At 31.6% G+C, this 14014-nt stretch overlaps 1 protein-coding gene across 3 annotated transcripts in view; it reads left to right on the top strand.

Annotated features, from left to right (window-relative positions):
* LOC127729068 (NGFI-A-binding protein 1-like) overlaps positions 1-13764 on the top strand; it is a 42119-nt gene extending 28355 nt beyond the window's left edge. For 2 of the 3 annotated variants that reach the window (XM_052236717.1, XM_052236718.1), the window contains exons 6-11: positions 1863-1982; positions 4424-4557; positions 5690-5831; positions 7153-7346; positions 9350-9393; positions 11062-13764. In XM_052236717.1, the coding sequence (XP_052092677.1) occupies positions 1863-1982; positions 4424-4557; positions 5690-5831; positions 7153-7346; positions 9350-9393; positions 11062-11435 (1008 nt within the window). In that variant the 3' untranslated portion in view covers positions 11436-13764. The remainder of the gene's footprint in view (positions 1-1862; positions 1983-4423; positions 4558-5689; positions 5832-7152; positions 7347-9349; positions 9394-11061) is intronic. The other variant, XM_052236719.1, reaches the window with a different exon arrangement.
* Positions 13765-14014: the final 250 nt, after the last annotated feature.

The raw sequence follows: 14014 nt of genomic DNA, 5'->3' as shown, positions 1-14014 counted from the left end.
ATGCCTGTACCAAGTCAGGAATATGACAGTTGTTTTTCATTCGTTTGAGCTTTTGATTTTGCCATTTGATAAAGGACTTTCCGTTTTGAATTTTCATTGGCGTTTGGTATTTTTGAAATTTTACTTTCTACTTGATGAAAATCATTTCAAAAATGATCTTATAAAGCCAGTATATTAAGTTTTTCTAGTTTAGACGAGTATACTTTTGTTGTTGTCGAGCCTGCGACTTTTGTCGCAGAAAGCTCGACATAGGGATAGTGATCCGGCGGCGACAGCATTAACTAACTTCTTAAAAACGTAATATTTCAGAAGGTAGAAGACCTGGATGCTGCATACTTTGTATATAGATGCCTTATGATATGAAGTTTCCATCTGTCATATGTCCATTGTCCTTGACCTCATTTTCATGGTTCAGTGACTACTTGAAAAAAAGTTCAGATTTTTTGTAATGTTAATTTCTCTCTTATTAATAGTAATTATATATAATAGGTTAACTATATTTGGTATGTGGGAACCTTGCAAGGTCCTCATGCCTGTCAGACAATTTTATTTTGACCTCAACCTCATTTCATGGATCAGTGAACAAGGTTAAGTTTTCATGGTCAAGTCCATATCTCAGATACTATAAGCAATAGGTCTACTATATTCGGTGTATGTAATTATTGTAAGGTGTACATGTCCAACTGGCAGGTGTCATCTGACCTTGACCCCATTTTCATGGTTCAGTGGTCATAGTTAAGTTTTTGTGTTTTGGTTTGTTTTTCTAATACTGTATGCAATAGGTCAACTATATTTGGTGTATGGAAATATTTTATAATATTTTTATGTACATGTCAGTCTGGCAGGTTTTATTCGACCTTGACCTCATTTTCACGGTTCATTGCTCAATGTTAAGGTTTTGTGTTTTAGTCTGTTTTTCTAATACTGTATGTAATAGGTCAACTATATTTGGTGTATGGAAATATTTTACGATGTACTTGTCAGTCTGGCATGTTTTATTTGACCATGACCTCATTTTTACGGTTCATTGCTCAATGTTAAGTTTTTGTGTTTTGGTCTGTTTTTCTAATATTATAAGCAATATGTCAACTATATTTGGTGTAAAGAATGATTGTAAGGTGTATTTGTCTGTCTGATAATTATCATCTGACCTTGTACTCATTTTCATGGTTCATTGATCAATCTGGAGTTTTCCTGGTTAAGTTTGTTTCTTAGATACAATATGCAATAGGTCAACTTTATTTAAAGCATGTAATGATTGTAAGGTGTACATGTCTGTCTGGTAGGGTTCATCCAACCTTGACCGCATTTTCATGGTTCATTGATCAATGTTAAGTTTTCCTGGTTAAGTTTGTTTCTTAGATACTATGTGCAATAGGTCAACTATATTTAAAGCATATTTGGTGTATGGAATGATTGTAAGGTGTACATGTATTTCCAGTTTGGTTTACCTGACCTTGACCTCATTTTCTTGGATCATGTTAGGTTTATGTGGTAGTTGTAGTAAAGCTTTATATTTAGGACTATCAACATAAAATCAATGGTCAGTAAAGAAGGCGAGACATTTCAGCATGTGCACTCTTGTTTTCTAGTTTATATGAGTATGCCTTTATTCTTTCTTACACTAATTCGAGCATTGATGAAACAGTTATATCCCTTGCAAGCACAAATCAAAATTACTGAATTTACATTTTTTCTGAATACACAGAGCAAGAACCTTTTTTGGACCATAATGGCATTTTCTGGGTTTTAAATTGAGCTTGATTAAAACACACCATTACAAAGACAACTCATGCAAACCAGATTTTCTGTACAATATATAAGGTAAAATAATATTCCATAATTATAATTTCTTTATACAGGCTCTGCAACAACAACCAGACGATTCTCCTAATAGGTTGGATGAAATGAGAAAATATGCAGCAATTTATGGCAGATTTGATTCCAAGAGGAAAAATATAAAACCTATGTCAATGCATGAGGTAATATTTGTTGGTTTTATGTGTGATATTTCTGTTTAGATTGTTCATGTAAAAACACAATTACACCAATCCCTATGTTCATGTGCATGTCTAAAGTTGTGAACCTCCTCAGTGTTTTTTATACGACCGCAAAATTGTCGTATATTGGTATGACGTTGGCGTCGTCGTCCGAAGACACATTTGGTTTCCGGACAATAACTTTAGTTTAAGTGAATGGATCTCTATGAAATTTTACCATAAGGTTCAATACCACAAAAGGGAGGTTGGGATTGATTTTGGTTCAGTGGTCATAGTTAAGTTTTTGTGTTTTGGTTTGTTTTTCTAATACTCTATGCAATAGGTCAACTATATTTGGTGTATGGAAATATTTTATAAACTCCTTTATGACATGAGTATAGCAGCTTTAAAAACTATTTTTTATGCTATTGACTTGCACAACCTGTAATTTAGAACATTCTCTTCTCTGTAAGGTTTTTTATCTTAGTTTTTCCACAATATATTGTCAAAATAACAGGTTAGATATTGCTGCAAGTTACTTCAGATACTAAATCTATATTTAATTATCAGTTTTGATATATTCTTGTAAAAATTATACATTTCAAATGGTCAGATAGGAAGAGAAAAGTGTCTTCCCACTGAAATGTTTAATTTTTTATTAAATCTGAATTTCAATGTGCATTTACATATAAATAACTAATATAACTGTTCTGTTTATAAACTTATATTGTTGACTTTATTTTGTAATGCTAATTTGCCTAGACCTGAGAGCTTAATTTTAAATAATTGAAATTGTTTTTGTGACTTAATCAAATAAACAATCAGGAACACAAACAGCCAAATATACTACATGTATTTCTTTCTAAAAGGCTTCTTTGGCTATTTTACTGTAGTTCAACACTAGACTATAAGTTAATGAAAACATTTCAATATCTTAAATGAAGTACATATTAGTAATGCAACATTAGGTATTCAAGAAAGAATAAATCTACAATCTGTTGACAGCACATTTTATTCATAGATTTTACTGTAACATCTGCTTTCACTGTAGTTTTTTGACAGACTGTTGGTTGTTGTTTGGACACAACACATGTTTTATACACTTAATTTGCTTATTCAGAATAGAAAAAAAAATTATGTATCATCTTCACCTCAAATTATAAAATTAAGAACTAAAACTTCTGTAAGATCTGAAAAATTGTTTACTGAATTTGAATATACATTTTGGTCTTTCAAACATTACAATATTTTATTTGAATTTCTTATCTGAATATTTTCTGCCTCATTCTCAAGATTTATTCATCGAGCAAAAGAATAGCAGTATTTAATTTTTTAAAGTTTTCAATAAGTATTATTGATTACTACATCTACAGGACGCCTGCATGCCTTAATGCCTCTGCTTTTCAAATTTATAACAAAAATTAGAAGCCTACATGAAGTATTAAGATATTCTACTTTTGGTCCACATGAAAAATTTGTACCTTCCTTGGATAGCTGTTAGATATACATGGAATAGACTTGATATAGATAATAGGATTATAATTTTCTTTTTCACTATGGTCATTTTTGTTCCAGAATTAAGGAATAGCAGTAACTTATTTGAAGAATTGCCTACGTCAATTCATGTTTGGACTGTTTCAAATATGGTTCTGTTACTCCAATTCTAATGCATTACTTGTAAATATTAATAAAACATTTAAAATTATCCCAGAAATGTTGACTGCAATTGTGCAATAGCTAATGACTCTGACCATCAATGGACAATCAGAAATGAAGTAGATATCACATTGCATTTGAATGATCTGTTTTCTTTTGTTATGCCCCCCATGTAGCGGAGGGGGACATTAAGTTTTACCCTTGTCCGTCCGTATGTCCAGAAATTGGTTTCTGTACTCTAACTTTAGTTTGCCTCAACCAAATGTTATGAAACGTATACACATGACAATGCTCATTACCACAAAAAACAGACCAAGTTTGAATTTGGGTGGTGTCACTTTTACCTTTCTAGAGTTATGCCCCTTTACAAATGAAAAAAATGCTGAAAACTTAAGTTTGCCTCAACCAAATGTTATGAAACTTATACACAATGCTTATTACTACAAACTCAGATCAAGAACAAATTTGGGTAGTGTCACCTGTACTGTTCTTGAGTTATGTACCTTTATAACATTACATGCAAGTGGGGGCATCATCTGTGTCCCATTGACACATTCCCCATTTATTTGATTAGTTATGGACAGCTAGAGCAAAAATTTGATCAAATGAGGATTAATCAATCCCTGCAGCAAAGTCATATAGAAAGGAATAAACATAAATTAATAAGCTGGTTCACAATACTGATAACTTGTTTTTGCCATTAAAATAGAAAACTACATTGTAGTGTAGTGATTGGTCCTATTAATTATTTCAATATTTATAAAGGGATTTTATATGAATTATTTCAGATTTCAGTAAATGAGGCAGCAGCACAACTATGTTTGTATATGCCGACCCTGTTAACAAGAAGAGAAGATTTATTCCCCTTGGCAAGACAGGTTGTTAAAGATAGCGGATACCAATACTCTAAAGGACACTCTAGGTAAATAAGTTCAAAAGTTTGAACATAGTAAAATGTACCCATCTTGCTGAATGAATTCTAGCTAATATGAAAAAGAAGATATACAATGTATTAATTCTTGACACAAAATCCATCTACATTATGAAACCCAATGCAAATGAAAAGCACTTTTATTCCTGTAGGAAGTTAACCTCCCCCTCCCTCCTCCCGAGTTGACTTCATGAGGAATACCCATCCTGTAATACTACATCCATAGTTTAGTGAAAAGAGAAAACATGAATCTTATTACTGGTTCTTATACCATGGATAATAAAATCAGGATTACTGGTTCTTATACCATGGATAATAAAATCATGATTACTGGATCTTATACCATGGATAATAAAATCATGATTACTGGTTCTTATACCATGGATAATAAAATCATGATTACTGGATCTTATACCATGGATAAAAAAATCAGGATTACTGGTTCTTATACCATGGATAATAAAATCATGATTACTGGATCTTATACCATGGATAAAAAAATCATGATTACTGGTTCTTATACCATGGATAATAAAATCAGGATTACTGGTTCTTATACCATGGATAATAAAAATCATGATTTAAAAATTAACCTTTGAAAAAGATATTAAGAAGATAAAAATAGAAATTTTAATTTTTTTAGTCTCTGAATTTATCATATTAACCCTTTATACTATTACATGTATTATGTGATACCATTGACAGCGACCCTTTCTCAATATCTCCCGTACAATCCTTTTCAGTGGACTTCCTAAATACACTATGTTTCAATAAGGGCTATTCCATTAAAATGTATGTGGGAGTGTAGGAAGGGACTTTCAAAACATCCCTACAACCAAGAACCATTTTTTAGGTAAGTTTGCATAATGGTAATAGATGCATACTGAAAAAGACCCATGACCCACATTCAATAATTGACTTCCCTTCCTACCCTCCCACATACATTTTAATGGAATAGCCCTAAGCTGAGCAGCAACAAATGTTAAACAAATTTATTTACCTGTATAAAAAAAGATAATTCAGGTAAAAGTCTTTTGTAGGCCAAATTAAAAAAATGTTTTTAGGGGTAGGACAATATTTATTCGCTAAAATATGTAAACCTATTTTATTTTTTCTGTAATAGATTTGCCATTATTAACAGGTCTGGTGAAACAATTTTACCTTCAGCAAAGAGATCACGCTTGGATCCAACTTTCTTAAAAATGTTGGAAACTTATCCAGGAATGTATGTACCATTCGAGTTCGAAAGGTCACAAGTGATGAATGTAAGTTTTGGTAAGAGGTTATTTGCCTGTATGTTGGTCTAATGATTGATATGTTAATAACATGTATCTGTAAATTTTAAGTTGAGATCATATTTTTGCATAATTTTTGTCTCGCCTGCGACAATAGTCGAGGAAAGCGAGACATAGGGATTGCTTTTCCGGCGACGGTGATGATTGCATCAACAATTGTTAAGTTTTCTGCTTAAGTTAGTTTGATGGGAAGTACTTGTGATAGATCATTGATATTTTGTATGAAGATGCATTACTATCAGTACATATCAGATTGACGACAATTTTGAGGTGCTGCCCCCAAGGCCAGGGTCCAGTGTCTTTGATTTAATTAGCCATTTTCAATGTTAAGTTTTCTGCTTAAGTTAGTTTGATAGGAACTACTAGTGATAGATCAATGATATTTTGTGTGAAGTTGCATTGCTATCAGTACATATCAGTTTGACAACTATTTGATGCCCTGCCCCCTAGGCCATGGTTCAGTGACTTTCAATTAATAAGCAATTTTCAATGATAAGTTTTCTGCTTAAGTTAGTTTGATATGAACTACTTGTGTTAGATCAATGATATTTTCTTTAAAGTTGCATTACTATCAGTACATATGAGTTTAACTATTATTTTAAGGCCCTGCTCCCTAGGTCATGGTCCAGTGACTTTTAATCGATTAACAATTTTCAATGTTAAGTTTTATGGTTAAGTTTAATAGTATGATAGGAACTACTTACAATGGACAATATTTTCTATAAAGTTGCTGTTTGTACATCTCAGTTTGTCAACCATTTCGAGGGCCTACCCACTAGTTGGTCCAGCACTTTTAAATTAATTAGCAATGTTGCTGTCCATCAGATTGTCTTTTTCTGAATTTTATGCCGACAGGTGAGACATATCTCTGTGTCAACAGTTTATTATCATAAAACTTTTTGTTCAGATAAAAAAATCATCACAAATTCAACATTTATTTATGTTTTACATTTCGTTCATATTGAAGAAAAAAATTGCCTCTATGAAATATATGCATTATCCAGCATTGGTTGTAAATACATTTTGTACTTGGCATTTTATTTCCTGTTTGATGTTAACAATTTATCTTTTAATTCAGTGATGTTTCAAATGTTATTGAACAATATCTATTTTTAAAATAGAATGTAATTAAATCTCTTTCAAATATTTGAAGAAAAAAATGTCTTACAGATATGAAATTCAAATTCATTAGGAAATCCAGTAACTTATATCATTGTCTTGTCCGCATTTTAATTGATTGAATTAGGATAGGATATTAAAATAGTGTTTTGATATATTTGTTTGAAATTAGGATAGAATGTCAGCTGTGATAAAAGAAATAGGGTCACTGAATCAGACACAGGATGAATTTAAGAAGCAGATACAGGCAGCCCAGGAAAGAGGTGACATAGAGACGGCTAAAACTCTTCAGGATCAGTATGATCAGAATGTCACAAAACTTGAAAAACTACTGTCTGAGCAGGCAGAAATGAAGAAAATAAATAAGTAAGTGAATTTCTTAAAACCCTATCTTTTAATAAAATGTTTGGTATATTTCTCTCACAATGTGAGGAAAATGTTTATTAGTTTGTTGTTACTCTCACAATGTGAGGAAAATGTTTATTAGTTTGTTGTCATTGTGTTTTCTTTATCAGAAGAAAGGGTAAATGGACTTTTTATGCTCCCACCACAGCCAAGGGGGTATTAAGTGTTACCCTTGTCTGTCTGTACGTCCATCCATACATGTGTACTTCCCAAAATTGGTTTCCATTCTCTAACTTTAGTTTGCCTCAACCAAATGTTATGAAACTTATACATAATGATTATTACCACAAAACACAGATCAAGCTTAAATTTGGGTGTTGTCACTTATACGGTTCTAGAGTTATTCCCCTTTACAAATGGAAAAATTGCTGAATTTTTCATTTCCGTTCTTTAACTTAAGTTTACATCAACCAAATGTAATAAAACTTATACTGAAGTTCGTATTTGGGTGGTGTCACATATACCTTTCTAGAAGTATTCCCCTTTACAAATGGGAAAATTGCTGAATTTTTCGTTTCCATTCTTTAACTTAAGTTTACATCAACCAAATGTAATAAAACTATACTGAAGTAGTATTTGGGTGGTTTCACATTTACCTTTCTTGAGTTATGTCCCTTTATAATGTTAAATGCAATCAGGGGCATCATCTGAGTCCCATGGACACATTCTCCATTTATATTACAATATTCTCAATAACAAAAAGGTGCTATGAGACCATCATTTTCATGAAATGAATTGATAAAAATTGTAATGACTGTGTAACTACCTTTTAATGCTCCCAAAAAAAAAATATGAGGCACATAATCATTTCATTGTTTATCTGTCGGATTGTGTCTCTGAAACAAATGGTTTCTGGATTATAACTTGAGTAACCCTTGTTTGATAGGAATGAAACTTAAACAGATGGAAGATATAGTAGGATAAGGAAAATAAGCCTATTGATTTTTAGAGTCAAAGTTTAAGGTCACTGTTACTAAAATATGAGGAAATAATGTTTTAAGATTGCAACTTGAGTTTCCCTTGATTGATAATTGGGTCAAAAGTTTTAAGATTAAGGTCACTGTTGCTTAACCTAGGAATTCTGTTTAAACTTGGCTTTAGTTTGTTTTTTTTAATACTGAAACTTGTATAGTTGGAAGCTTTGGTTTGTTTTTTTTTTAATAATGAAACTTGTATACCGGTAGTTGGAAGATATAGAGAAGGCGAAGAATCCTATTAATTTTCATGTGAAAATCTCAAAGGTCAAGGTCACAGCTCCTAAAAAAAAACACACACAAAGAAAAAATTATTGCAAATTGTTGTTTCTGAGTGATGTATTGTGTATTGTGTTACACTTGTTTGATTTTATGATGAATTATAAAATTAGTTGTAAGTAGAAAAAGGTAGGAAGCCCATTGGTTTTAGGTAACTTTTTCAAAAGTCAAGGACATATATAATTGCCAAGGATACCTGTACATGGTATGAAATACTTCAAAATTTTAGTTCCAAGATGAAATTTCTTGAATATGTCTTAACTTTTAAAAATATTTTTACTGGGCAGGTGGCAAGTAAGCCTGAGTCAGGGGAACCCCAGCATAATTTGTATGCACCTAAAGACTATTTTATGTATATTGGGAATCTGGGAAAAGTGTTGGTAGCAATTTTGATTTCTATTTATCCCATTTTTATGTTCACTGGGGCCATATTATTTTGTCAGATAACTTGAGTATCCCATTATGAATTGTAACACATCTTTACAGGTAAAATATTAGCAGTAGTAGTACATTGATGCCTATACATTAATTAGTGTAACCAAGATTTTTATGCCTCTTGATAATACTATTAAGTGTGATTTTCTCGCTGCGTTGAAGACCCATTGGTGGCCTTTGGCTGTTATCTACTCTTTGGTCGGGTTGTGGTCTCTTTGACATATTCCCCATTTCCATTCTCAATTTTATACATGTTTTTCTTCCCATTTTTTTCAGATTTTCCAGGATGCCCAGACTTGTTTTTGATGATGATGACATAAGTAAGTCAAAATATGTTTTGTATTGATAGCAATAGAATACTGCAATTACTATATGATGGTTTATTCCACATTTAATTATGCCCCCGCCGTAGCGGTGGGGGCATTAAGTTTTACCCTTGTCCGTCTGTACGTACATCCGTACGTTCCAAAATTAGTTTCCGTTCTCTAACTTGAGTTTGCCTCCACCAAATGTTATGAAACTTATACACAATGCTTATTACCACAAAACACAGGTCAAGTTTGAATTTTGGTGGCGTCACTGTAACCGTTCTAGAGTTATGCCTCATTATAAATGGGAAAATTGCAAAATTTTTAGTTTCCATTCTCTAACTTAAGTTTGCATCAACCAAATGTAATGAAACTTATACACAATGCTTATTACCACAAAACACAGATCAAGGTTGAATTTTGGTGGTGTTACTTTAACCGTTCTAGAGTTGTGCCCCTTTATAAATGGAAAAATTGCAAATTTTATTTTTTTTTTAAAATATCAAGTAATTTTTAAAATTGGAGTTATCTTCCTTTGTCCATGATTATAGTTGAATCAACTACAATCAATGCTTTATACAATGCAATGTTTAATTTTGACTTCCACTGATAAAACACAGATCAAGTTATATTTTGGTAGTGTCACTTTAACCATTATTGAGTTATGCCCCTTTATAAATCGAAAGATTGCAAAATTTTTAGTTTCCATTCTGTAACATAAGTTTGCCCCAACCAAACATTATGAAATCTATACACAATATTCATTACCACAAAACTAAGATCAAGTACAAATTTTGTGTTTCCGTTTTCTAACTTTAGTTTGTCTCAACCAAATTGTATGAAACTTATACACAATGCTTATTACTACATAATACAGATTAAGTACAAAATTTGGTGGCCACACTTTTACCATTCTTGAGTTATGTCCCTTTATAAACATAAAAATTGCTGAATTTTTTGTTTCCGTTCTCTAACTTTAGTTTGTCTCAACCAAATATTATAAAACTTATACACAACTGTTCTAGAGTTATGCGTGTTTACAAATAGAAAAATTGCTGAATTTTTAGTTTCTGTTCTCTACTTAAGTTAGCCTCAACCAAATGTTATGAGACTTACACACAATGCTTATTACCACAAAAATCAGATCAAGTTCAAATTTGGGTAGCGTCACTTTTACCATTCTTCATTTTAATAATAAAACTCATAAGATGTTGCTAGAATTTTGCTTAATGTCTGGATAATCGGTTGAATCAATCAAATAGGTTCTAATATTTTCTTAAAACGTGTTGAAATTTTGAAATCTGAATGGGAGATTTAGTTTGATGAACTGAACATTAATGATAGCACAAAACAGGTAGTCAAAGAGAATCTCGTTCATCACAGAAATGTAAAAAAAAAAAAAAAGATCATATATATGAGTAAAAAAAAGTTGCCATTAACGTCAATGAGACAGCAACCCAAAAGCACAAATTAAAGAACAATTGTACAACACACGGTTTTCTCATGAATATGCTAAAATGCAGTCAAAACATTTAAAATGATCAAGAGTTTTTTGGGGTAATGAAACACTGTGGATTTGGGTTGGCTTCAAAATGATAAACATGTTAGCATTTTTAGTTTCATTATTTGTATGAATACTTTATGAAAATATGATAAAATATATTATTGTAATATTTTTAGGCTCAGATTTACAAAGTGGCGGATCTTCCCCATCCAACTCTGCTGATGGAGATGATTTTGCTGCACATTTACGTGCACAGTTTGATCCAACTGCAAAGACAAAGATATTGAATGACACACTGTTCGATGAAGGACTAAGAATTGCACAGCAATATGGAATGGCAGATTTTGCCAAAGAATTAAAAGGGCTTCAAGTACCAGGAGAAGATGAGGAGGAACCATCTAATATTCCAACATTCAACAATAACAATGGACAATCTCAAAATTCTATAGTAAAAAATCCAGCCAATGAAAGTTCACAAAATAATCATGTGATTAGTGACACTTGTGAAGATGGGAAGGTAAATGAACTTCCTGTGAATGGAGATTCCTGAAAAATTCTCATATTTTGTTAAGTGTTCATATTGTTTTGTAATAAGTCATATTTTAACTGATCATGTCGCATTGATCTCCTTAACATAAGATGTTTTCATCTTTCATAAGCCATTTTACCTCAATTCACAATTATCATTTTGTTGATTTTGGTAGCACAGATTGATAGTAAGAAAAATTGTTAATTGATAATGAAAACTCCTTAAGTTAAGTTTGTCGCTAATTTATTATGAATATGATTTGATGTAAAAGTTCATATTTATGTAAGTTTTATAACTTGAGTGCTATTTATATTTTTTTTTGTCTTCTTTATGACAAATATTGTAGAAGATGAGATTTATCACTTTTCTTTTGATGCTGATAAGGTTAATAACTACAGGTCTTAAAATCTTCTCACTTTTATCTGTTGCCTTAAAACTTCATACCTCTTACCTTTGGCAAACATTAATCAATAGATCAACAAAGTCAAGTTAACTGCAAAATAAACTTTTGATACAGATTTATTATGTTAAGGTCTATTTCTTAGATCCTTTAAACAATATGTCAACTTTATTTGGTGGATGGAATGACTGTAAGTTGTACATGTCTGACTGGCAGGGTTCATCTGACCTTGACCTCATTTTCATGTTGAATTGGTCTATGTTTGGTTTTTTTGATAAGGTCTGTTTTTCAGATACTTTAAGCAATAAGTCAAATGTATTTGGTGTATGGAATAATTGTTAGGTGTACATGTCTGTCTGGCAGGGTTCATATGACCTTGACCTTATTTTTATGGATCATTGATATTGTAAAATTTATGTTATAACAATAGTAATGTAAAATTTATGTGATACCAGTAGTAAAACCTTGAGTTCAGTTATAATCAGTAAAGCAAGCAAGACTTTTCAGCATGTGCACGCTTGTCTTTGTTAAGGAGGCATCATTATAATTTCTTTTCATCTTCATTCATTTTTTTTACTCATACAGATATAATTTTACTTCTTTTTTGAGATTATGAAGAAAGAAAATGGAACCATACCCAGGGTTTCAAATTGTGATTAGAAGTTAACAATTTCTTTCAAGAGCATTATAAGTGGATTGCAGACAAAGTAATCTATCTCATGGTAACACTGATACAATTTTCTATTTGTCAGCGATAAATTAGCAGATGATCTATCCATCCACACCATCAGTAACCAATCTTATGGTAACACTGATACAATTTTATATTTGTCAGCGATGAATCAGCAGATGATTAATCCAGCCACACCATCCTGAATATGCATGAAATAGTTGAAACTGGATAATAAGAAAAAACAACAATCAATTAATCATATTTGATCTACAGAAAATTGAGCTGAAATCAATACCTGGTAATCAATAGTCTATTAGTCAATTACCAATTTGATTCCATTATTACACACTTTTCATAAAACTTGTTTCGTTTTGCCAATTGCAGAATGGTTCTAAACAAGAACAAACAATGTGCTGCCCATGCAAAGCAAGATAACGAGCAGATTCAGGCGGGTGCCCCCTAAAATTTGCAAACCATGGGTTGTCCTCAGCTCAATAAAGAATATTTCGATAATTTTACCTCCAAAAAGTTTTTGCCTTGGTCCGATTGGCAAAAATTTAAGTTTGCCCCCCCCCCCCCCCCCCCCCCCCCCAACCAACCCCAACCTAAAATCCTGGATCCGCCCCTAGATAAGTTGAAAGTGATATACAGGCGTTTTAAACAATTGATAATTAAAAAAAATATTGATATCAAAAGTTATTAGCTTTTCAAAATATTAAATGTAATTAAAACATTTGATAAACTTAAAGATTAGATACCTACACACAGATACAGTTCCTCTTTCTTTTAGCTCTTCATTGTCAATAAAAAGTTTTATCCCTCCTAAGGGAAACAACTCTTACAAATTGATCTCTTATTACAAGATGAATTACGGAATTGGCAAATAGACTATTATGGACAATACAATTAAATCTTACCATTGGGATAATCAACTACTAGTACAACTATCTACATCCATTTATAATCAGTTAAAGGACTTCCAATGAGATTTAAAATGCAGTTGAACATAAATATTTGGAAAGCTTCTTAAAAAAGTAGAACTGGCTTTACTAGAACCTAATACACAATCTTACATCTGACAGTTTACAATGGTTCCTTACACAAATGATGGAAATAATGCATTTAACATCAGATCATTTAAAATGACTGTATTTTTTGTTTTCGATGTTGTTTTAAATTATTGTGAAATGTTATGTCTGTTCATAGACTTTAAATGTAATCATGTCAGAAATTTTTTATTGATATAAAAACAATTAATAAAATGTTGAATTATGGGAGCAATGATGTTTGTGATGAATAAATTTATTTATAAAAAAACTTCTTAATTCCTTCTTTCAACATGTTTTACTAGTTATATAAATAGTAGTACAGATGTGACATCCTTACTTATCTGTTTTCTATTTTCAAGTTCCGGATCTTTTCTCAGGTCCCTGAAAAATACCACTCATCAATAAACATGTTTGGCAAAAACTAGTAAAAATGTTGTAAAATATTGCTTCTAATTAAAGAGTTACTTGGCTTACATCA

This window comes from Mytilus californianus, unplaced genomic scaffold (genome assembly GCF_021869535.1).
Source record: "Mytilus californianus isolate M0D057914Y unplaced genomic scaffold, xbMytCali1.0.p SCAF_2, whole genome shotgun sequence".
Classification (NCBI taxonomy): Eukaryota; Metazoa; Mollusca; class Bivalvia; order Mytilida; family Mytilidae; genus Mytilus; species Mytilus californianus.
The sequence above is the reverse complement of the archived record's forward strand: the minus strand, read 5'-3'. Positions and strand labels throughout refer to the sequence as shown.